The sequence below is a fragment of the Berghia stephanieae genome, chromosome 3 (genome assembly GCF_034508935.2).
Source record: "Berghia stephanieae isolate SIO BIC M18660-M18661 chromosome 3, UCSD_Bste_1.3, whole genome shotgun sequence".
NCBI classification, from domain to species: Eukaryota; Metazoa; Mollusca; class Gastropoda; order Nudibranchia; family Aeolidiidae; genus Berghia; species Berghia stephanieae.
The window spans coordinates 39485726-39495725 of record NC_088362.1 but is presented as its reverse complement, the minus strand read 5'-3'; the positions used below and the strand labels follow the sequence as shown (position 1 = coordinate 39495725).

The 10000-nt window shown below is 35.7% G+C and overlaps 1 protein-coding gene and 1 long non-coding RNA gene across 3 annotated transcripts in view; one reads left to right on the top strand and one right to left on the bottom strand.

Moving 5' to 3' along the window:
* Positions 1–2011, top strand: part of LOC144967701 (uncharacterized) — a 2042-nt gene extending 31 nt beyond the window's left edge. Inside the window, exons 1-2 of the long non-coding RNA XR_013644453.1 lie at positions 1–96; positions 1715–2011. The exon at positions 1–96 is cut by the window's left edge and continues 31 nt beyond it. This is a non-coding gene — a long non-coding RNA (uncharacterized LOC144967701). The remainder of the gene's footprint in view (positions 97–1714) is intronic.
* Positions 1–10000, bottom strand: part of LOC144967700 (uncharacterized) — a 249542-nt gene that overhangs the window by 78410 nt on the left and 161132 nt on the right. For both annotated transcript variants that reach the window (XM_078905241.1, XM_078905242.1), the window contains exon 6: positions 6803–7038. In XM_078905241.1, coding sequence (XP_078761367.1) covers positions 6803–7038 — 236 coding nt within the window. The remainder of the gene's footprint in view (positions 1–6802; positions 7039–10000) is intronic.

Below are 10000 nucleotides of genomic sequence, written 5' to 3'. Positions count from 1 at the left end.
TGTCATTTACAACAGGACATTCTCTCCAACAAAAAATCTCGTAAAGAACACACGTGTTTATCTTGATTCAGTGGTGCTATTATTCATTTATAAGGGGTGAGTGGATTACATTGAGTTAACTTTCTTAAATTTCTTTATAATCTAAGAGTCTGTATCAACAGCTTTTTCTGCATAATTTGACGTCTCTATTCCTATCTGGTTAATACGCATATCATTTGCTACATGTAATGTGACACATTTTTATTACCATGGTCTAGTTAGTTGTTATCTAGCGAGGACCGGTACTCCTCGAGGCCAGAGTACCTTCAAGTTATTTATTACAAGCTATCTGGACGTTAGCCCTATATATATATATATATAATATATATATATATATATATATATATATATATATATATATATATATAATTTTAATATTTACCACAATGTTGGAGTGAGTCTACATCGATGTTTCAGGCCTTTTCAGCCATCGTCAGGACTGTGTGTTACATGAGTTTGGTTTGTTGTGTGTTGTTGCTTGTTGAAGTGGTTCCGTAGGTTTGTAGTTGATTAGTAATGTAGATGTGGACAGCTATTGTACATCTCCTTTTTCGTGTTGGAGTGTGGCTTCTTGAGGGTGTTTGGTTATAATATATTTCTCTTCCAGGCATAAGCTACATTGTTTTGATGATGGTGTGTATCCTGTTGCTTTAGACATAATTTTCTATGAAATGTTGTGGTCTAGTTTGTTGTCTTTTAATTTCCAAATATGTCTGCTGAGTTTTGTGGATGTTTTTTTGTGAGTGTTTCTAAATGTTGAGGTGTGGAGGTTGTATCTTGTTTTGAAATTATTTTCCGTTAGTCCTACATATTCTTCTTTCTTGTTTGTTTTAGTTTAGGTGACTGTGGCTTGGTAAATTAAACTTGATTCGAAACATTGTTCGTTTAGCGGGCAATGTTCCTTTTTTCTACAGTTGCATTTTTGGTGGGTGGGTTTTGCTCTTGTCGGTGTTTTACTAATATTTTTTTTGTTGTGGCTTGAAATTATTTGTTCTATGTTGCGCATACACGAGAAGCTTATTTTTATGGTAATCCTGTTGATAATTTTATGTAGCTTGTGGTTTTTTGGAAAGTGTGTATCAGTTAACTTCAGGACTGCTGTCCAATGTTTGTGCCGACGTTTTTGTCGAAAGGTGGGTAATACGTAATAGTAATATGTCGTTTTCTTGTTTTGCGTTCTTCACTTGTGTGTTGAGGTTTATATGAGAGGGGGGCGCCTGTGTATTCAAATGCTGTGTTGTATCCGCTTTTTGTGAGTGCTTCTTTGTAGGGGGTGTCTGCGACGTTGAATATCTCTCTGTTTTCCGAAAGTTTGCTCACCCTCAGTGCTATGCTTTTTGGCATGTTTTCAATGACGGAACGGGGGTGGTTGCTGTTTTTATTACTCTAGCTAATGGTGTTATTTGGTTTTCTGAACGGTTGGAATGAATTGGATTTTATGTCGAATGTGATGTCGAGGAAGTCAACTGTTTTTTTTGTTTGCTTCTATCGTGATTTACCATATTTGTATCCAACACGATTCAATATATATATATATATATATATATATATATATATATATATATATATATATATATATATATATATATATATATAATATATATATATATTATATCCCTGTCTGATAGGTTAACAAAGAGAAATCTGACGACCTATTCTTATATTATCAAACCAGATTTCTATCCCTTCCTGGTTTGGACATAGGAAGAGCTGGTCTACCTCCCACCTGTTCAACGGCACCCCTACCCCCGAAGCAGAGAGACGGCCAGTTCGGCTAAGGACCTCAGCTGCTACAAAGTTAAGAACCACAATAAAAAAAATATTGTGGTTTTGTTTTGTTTGTTTCATCCTTTGTCCAATGATGCATATGCATCGTGAACAATACAAATATAAAACATTATAAAATATAATCACGTCCTATTTAAATCTATTTCAAACAGAATAAATCTGACTTACTTTATTGTCAATTACACGTGGGACTGGAATTTGTTTATTCATTGCTTATTGTCTTGTGAAGGTCATATCCTTAGACAACTAATAATCATTGCTGTTAAATATTTTATGTAATATGTAACAGGGAGATCATAGGTGATGCGGACCTCTACATAATTTAATTCTAATTAATAGGGCGATTGCAGGAGCTGGCAACCTATGTAAAACGCTCGTGTGGTGTGGAGATTATTACTTAAGTTTTGTTAAATTTTAAAAATTTAATCTCCACCTTAAATACCACAGTACAGTATTCATTCACATTACAGAACAGAAACAACTGAAAACGACAAAAAGGTGACCCACTACACACAACCCATCATACAGCCTGCCAGTCATATTTTACAGTTAATTCGATTGTCTGGTCGACTCGAGATTTTTAAAAATCTTCTTTTCTATTTGTTCTGTCGTATTCATATAATGTTCGTAATGTATCAATAACTCGTCATTTCATATCCTTGACGTGTTGGATAAATAAATCTGGGACACCCAGCACAACGATTTATCCATCTCTGGGAGGACTGACGTACCCAGACAAACGACCAATTTTTATTTTGACCACATTTCTTCAAATATTGCTAGAGAAAAATTATCTCAAATTTGTCCAAGAGTCTTAAACCTGAGACTTTTTTCTTTGAATCTCGTGTTTGAAAATTTTTGACAGGTCGAGTTTTGCTTTCATTTCGTTATGAGACATACATGTTTTCTGATCAAAAATAAAATACGGTGTTTTATCAGAATTGGTCAGTAATGTCTTTTCATTACTGGCACACTTTGCCTACTGGCTTCGTAAATTGACCATGGGGTTCGTTATCGTTGGGACGAAAGAATTCTGCTTTTCCTAGTTTGTGGTGGGGGTGGATAGCTTGAGGGGGCTGAGGCGTGAAGGGGATTGGGTAGGTTGAGATAGATATGACGAGGGTCTGTGTGTGCTTGGTAAAAGGGGTGGGGGTGGAGAGTTCTTACAATAATGGAATGATGGGAGGGTGGTTTAAAGGTAATTTATGAATGGAGATAAAAGTGTAGTTGGTTGTTTGGACAGACTTTGGTGGGCAGTTAGATGCTTTCTCCTTGAGAGATAGATAGATAGAAATATAGAGAAATAGAGAGGTAGATTGATAGGTCGATAGATAGATTTCTAGATTTACCGATAGCGTTGTAGAAAGATAGATAGATAAATAGATGGATATATAGAGATATGGATGGATAGATTAGATAGATAGACATAAAGATAAATAGAGAGATAGATTAATTGGTCGACGGATTGATATCTATATTTATCGATTGCATTGTATAATATATATATATACGAGGGCTCTTTCATAATTAACCGAAAAATGCCTGTAAAATCCGCGTTTTTTATGCTATCAACAAAATTCTTGCACGTGTTCATACCTTGACTCGTCCTTCATATCTCTACGTAACAGCCAAGTCTGTCGACACACTTCTGCCAACGCCGCACCATGGAATAGATACCCTCTCGGAAGATATTTCCGTCAAGGTTTTGTAGCCATTTCCGCACATGGTCAACAAGCTGTTCATCGACATCAAAGCGCTTTCCTGCCAGCTCACGTTTCAGTGGCCCAAAGAGGTGATAATCAGATGGTGCGAGGTCTGGACTGTGTGGTGGGTGTGGCAAAATCTCCCATCCATATTTCTCTAGCCAACCTTGCGGCACTCGTGCTGTGTGGGGTGTAGCGTTGTCGTGTTGCAAAATGACCCCGTTGGTCAACTGCCCTGGGCGCTTTCTGCGAATGGCCTCCCTAAGCTTGTCAAGAGTTTGGCAGTACCTTGCAGCATTGATTGTTTCTCCAGGTTTAAGGTTTCGAACAGAATAACACCTCGACTGTCCCAGAAAACAGTTCCCATTATTTTCTTTGCTGACCACATGACTTTGAATTTCTTCGCGACAGGTGAGGATGGATGTTTCCATGTCATCGAATCTTGCTTTGTTTCTGGGGTGCAATGGTGCAACCAAGTCTCATCACCGGTGACTATGCTGTCAAGAAAAGTCACATCGTACCCTAGAAAGTCTCCGCCGGCGTTGGCAGTATGCCCGTGAACCCTGCGTGAGCTCTTGCTTCTTCTCAAAAGTTCCCTGCAGATGTCCAATCTTTGTTCTTTATGATTGTCTGTCAATTGCTTAGGAACCCATCTTGCACTGACTTTTCTGTAGCCAAGTTCATCAAATACAATTCTATGGGCAGACGTTTCCGAAATTTCAAGACTGCTTGCGATTTCATGAAGTTTCAACCTCCTGTCTTGACAATTAAGCTCATCAACTTGCTTCACATTGTCTTCTGACGTCGCAGTTATCGAACGCCCTCTCCCTACCCTGTCTGTCAAGTCGGAATGGCCGGCTTCAAACAAATTACATCAGTGATAGACTTGTGTACGGCTTATAACATGCTCACCATATACACTCTGAAGTTCTTTATGAATTTCGGTAGGATTCAGACTGTTGGCGTTCAAAAAACGTATGACAGCTCTGATTTCCTCCCTTGACCAAGTTTCAAGGTGGGCCGCCATCTTTAAAATCGTCTAGAAATTCATTGTGCAAAATGATACACTTCATAATTTCTGGGAATATCCGTAAGGAAATAAGGAATATCATGTCGTTTACAGAATTAAAAAATCTCCACTGGTTGCTGAGCAATGGGCATTTTTCGGTTATTTCTGAAAGAGCCCTCGTATATATATATATATATATATATATATATAATATATATATATATAAATATGTATGTATTATATATATATATATATATTATATATATATATATATATATATATATATATATATATATATAGATAGATAGATAGATGGATAGACAGAAAGATAGATAGACAGGTGGATAGATAGAGAGATGGATATAGAGATAGAATCGATAGATAGACAAATATATCGATACATGGATAGATATGTAGAAAGATAGACAGATAAATAGATAGACAGACAGACAGACAGATAGATAGAAAGATATAATAGATAACTAGAAAGATAGACACATATATAGGTAGAATGATAGGTCGATAGCTTGATATCTACATTGATCGATACATTTGTAGAAAGAGAGACAGATAGATAGATAGATAGGTAGATAGATAGATAGAAAACTAAATAACAAGATAGATAGATAGATAGATAGAAAAGTAGACAAATAGAAAAGTAGATAGATAGATAGGGAGATATAGATAAGTTGTTGATGGATACGTAAATTGTAAATAGAACACTGTGTGTGTATGTGTGTGTTTGAGTGTTCGTATGTTGGAGGAACCTGGAGGGATTGTGTGAAATCAGGCTACATCTATAGACAGAATGGTCTGTGACAGTTTTGATTTATCAGACCACACGCTAAGACGATCCTTCCACATTTCCGCACAAGCTGCGATAATAGGCGGTACCAATTGAATTTACGGGAACATTTTGGCATCACTAAATTCTAAACATAGCCACACAACCGACTACACTAACAGATGGCTTGTACTGTGTGAAACAGAATCGAAATTGATTCTATATACTGCTTGGGGAATAATAAATGAAGCATCGCTGAGGGCAGTGTGGTACAACACTATGCTCTTTGATTCCTACCAAGAAGTACTGAGTTCGATAAGCCCCCCCCCCCTCACCTCCAACCTAACACACCTTGAGAAATTCATCTCGCTCTTGCGCATTTTCCGGTGCTGTAAATAAAAATAGAAATTAAAAATAGTAATAACCAATAAAACAAAACACTAAAACAAAACAAAACAAAAAACAAACAAACAAAATAACAGTAAACACATTTAGAAAGCAAACAAACAAACAAAAAACCCCAACAAATCAACAGCAAACAAACAAAAACAACAACAACAAAATAAACAAAACAAATAGAAAACCCCTGAAAACTTGAGCATTTATATAGAGCAATATCTACTAAACGTGCTCAAAGCGCAAGGGGTAAGTAGCCAACAGCAACACTTAAAATGTAGGACGAGACCTGACGCCTTTTAGGCGATATTACAATTAGTTTTATGACAGAGACAATGCTGTAACCGGCCAGGTACTCACTTTATATCTTAGTAGGTTGACAGGATGTGAGTAAAGAGGTTTTTCCAGGACTCAACTATGCTCCGTTCAGAGCGGCACTCGAACCTCGGGCCTTCCGGTCCGAAGCCAAGTGCACAAAACCACATAGCCGCTGTACTGGTTAATGTACTATTTATGATGGGAATTTATTTCTGTAAAATACACATTGACCGCATAGACAAAATTAAACATTGGAAGTGCTCTATAAAAGTGCGTATTCTTATTAAACGCATTTTCAGTTACAATAACTTATAAGTTAAGGATAGGTTAGAATAGAGTTGTCAAATTAGGGACAATTACTGAGTTCGATCTGAAAACGTGTGAAGTAAATAGTACCAGACAAAGCAGGAGAGAAAATTAGACGCACCCCCCCCCCCCAAAAAAAAAAAAAACGTCCCTAAAATCAGCCTACCTCGACTAGGAGTCAAACCTCAGACCTCCTGATTCTGTGAAATAGTGCCAGACGAAGAAAAAAAAAGAAAAGTACACGAAAAAAACCCATCCCACATAATCAGCCTGTTTTGACTGAGGATCGAACATCAAACTTCTTGAACTGTGTATAAGAAACAGGATATCAAAACACAAGGCAAAAAACCTCAAATCACCCAAAATAATCAACCTGCTTCAACTGGAGATCAAACCTCATAGATAACTCACTGTTTCATACGCATTTTTTAGATCTTTACAATAGAGATATCAACTTACCTGTGCAAAATCGGTTATATCCTCTAAGATCTGTCTTCAATGGATCTAAAGAACATTTGAACTTTTGCTGCCAAAACATTCGAAACCAAGGGTTCTCTGTGGGCTGGTCTGGTCTGAGTTTCGAGTAATGTGCAAGGAAATCTGGAACAGGGGGCGAGTACAGTTTGATGGAGAGGGCCCCGAGGGCAGTCTTCTCGTGTCCTTGAACCACATCTAATCTGTTGCCCCATCCGTCACTTAAGTAAAAAGGAAACAAAGGAAGAAGATGATGATATAGAAGTTTCCTAAAAGCATAAATCGATCTCCGTAAAAATTTGCCAGCTTTCATCAGCGTCAGATTATTTCCATTGTGACATTTTGAATAAATAAGAGTCGCTTTGCTATATAGACGACATACGAACTGAGAATTGATCAACAGCCTTGTGATGTTGAGGTTTTATACTAAGTTGAATTGACTTCATGCAAATCAAACATTTTTTTTCAAAGGAAAAAAGAAATAAATGAAATCTTTAATTTGAACAGAATATGACAGCTTGGACTAATCATTGGAAGTCTCTATAGGGCACTCACTGTTCAAGCATTGATCTTGGGATGAGTTGAGATATTACTGCTTTTCTTTTAATGATCTTTGTTACTCTACACCAATTCCTACCCGTAGTGACATACTTTTAAATTCTAAAATAGTAAGAGAACAGAATAGAAAACCGCTCATTCATCCGTTTTGTAATTTTACAATTCCCTGATCCGTCAATGACACGCATGTAAAATACCCTTAAGTACTATTTTCCTTTTTTAATTTTATCACGACGTCCAGGGATAACTAATACATACATTCTATTTACAACAAATACCAAGATACACACTGTCGCTTATAAATGACTTTCTTAACTCTCTCCTTACCGTGTACCAGCTATTTTCAGAATTTTACCACAAAACTTCATACTCCCCCAACACAAAAATATTTTTTTCAAACAGATTAGCAACGAGTATATTCTATATTTTGTTCAGATGAATTAGCTCCGCAACACAATGTCAAGTTTTTATGGCTATAACTATAGCAAACTGAATCAGACTAAGAAAATTGTTGGCTGCATCGTAACGAATGTGACGATTTTCCTATGGGTGGTAAGGAGAGGGTTAAAGTAGAAATTGTCTTCATTTAAAATTATCAATGTGAATTAATTTGAGAAATGGCAAGCAAAGAAAATTGGGTGTGTCGTTATGGTCAGGAGTGTGAGTACTTTTAAAATGTCAGTCGCGGTCTTGGGTTCACCCTTGTCTCGTTAGTCCAACGAAAAACAATTGGGTTCAAGATGCTGTGATGCAAGGTAGTGCTCTTCATAATTTTCCGAGAATTATCACAACTTTTCCCTTTGTCGAAAAACAAGTGAATAAGAATCTTGTTGCCAAGCCTCTTATTCTCACATTTGTTTCAATCAGATCAAAATAATTTGATTTTTGATCAAAGTAGTCAGCCTACCCTGGTGTGAGAAACGTTATTTTTTGACAATAACATTAAACTAACGGATGGATTATTGTTTCATTGATACATTTAATCTCCACTAGAAATACCTATTGTAAAGCGTTCAGAGCATACAAATAAACTGATACAAAACGCATTAGTTAATGTAGTCAATTGTGTCATTTGTTTATTTGTCTACATCTTATGACTCAGAGGGGTAGACGTCTATAATGTCTTGATGATTTTTGATGGCGGAAGTATGTAACTTGGGTTCAATTTATATACTTTTTTGAGGGCAATAGATTATAGTCGTATTTTTTAGGCATTTAATTCATCCGTAATACCTGCTTGAGGTGACGGGTCTCATTTGGTCCTCCACACAGTCAAAATCTGTTGTAGTTTCTTTGAATCTCCCATATCTAGACAAAAAATTTACTCTTCACTAAAAATTAATTGATGTTGCAAATCCACATGTTAAGGTTATTTTTTCTCTTAGGTATAGATGTTTTATAAACCAACCTCAGGTTATGAAAATCAAGGTGCGGGCTTAAAAAAGAATTAAACATTTGCAAAATGATACGTTATTTGAACCAGTTGATACATTATGGAAGTTAAACTGCCCCTCTGTAAATCTGATTTGCACAGGACTCTCAAATTGTGCTTTCATTTAACATTGCAAACAAAAAAGAATTACCATGTTGACGATTTTACTGTGAACAAAATAAAACAGAGAAAAAGTTACCCGTCATAAAAATACATACAACAAAATACAAACTGTTGTGGGATGGAAATAATTGAATATCTTCCTCTAGAGTCATGGTTATCTCTAAAATTGGGCTATTGCGGGGAATTGTCTGGGTAATTCAAAATCCCATCATGTTGAACTAACAAGAATATCTAATTTTAACAATTTAGACCCAGTTATTATAGGAGAACGAAAAAGAGAAGATGGGAAGAGAAGAGAGGGAGATCTCTCTCTCTCTCTCTCTCTCTCTCTCTCTCTCTCTCTCTCTCTCTCTCTCTCTCTTTCTCTAACTTTCTCTGCTTTTGTCGTATAAACCTCTCAAAACGCATTGATTCACGACAGATCTCGATCTATTTTTAGACATTCGCCCATCAGTGTATTATGAGCTAATACGAAGTTGGTGCCACTTGCAGATTGTCGAAAGAGAAAAATGAAAAACAGGCCTCTAAAAATAAAAACACATCATTTTTTTACCAGTCAAAATGTCATTTTAATAGAGAGAGTTTTTGACAGGATGAGTGTCATTTAATGAGTCAGTCAATATTTGTCTCTTGGGCCAATAAAGATTATTATTATTATTATTATTATTATTATTATTATTATTATTATTATTATTATTATTATTATTATTATTATTATTATTATTATTATTATTATTATTATTATTATTATTATTATTATTATTATTATTATTATTATTATTATTATTATTATTATTATTATTATTATTACATTGAAGGTCGAGAAATTAATAACCGTTTCCTGAAATTTTCATGCGAATCTAACAATTTATTAAAAATCCAGGCAATTTATATTTGATCAACCCTCGTATATATATTTTAATTCGACTCGATGGAACACAGCCTTAAACCAAGTTTCAAAATTTTGAATATAAGTATGATTTTAAGGAACAATAGCGTTCTGAGACTGCGAGTCACATTTTACAATTAATCTTTACACACACACACACACACTGAGCGAGAGAGAGAGA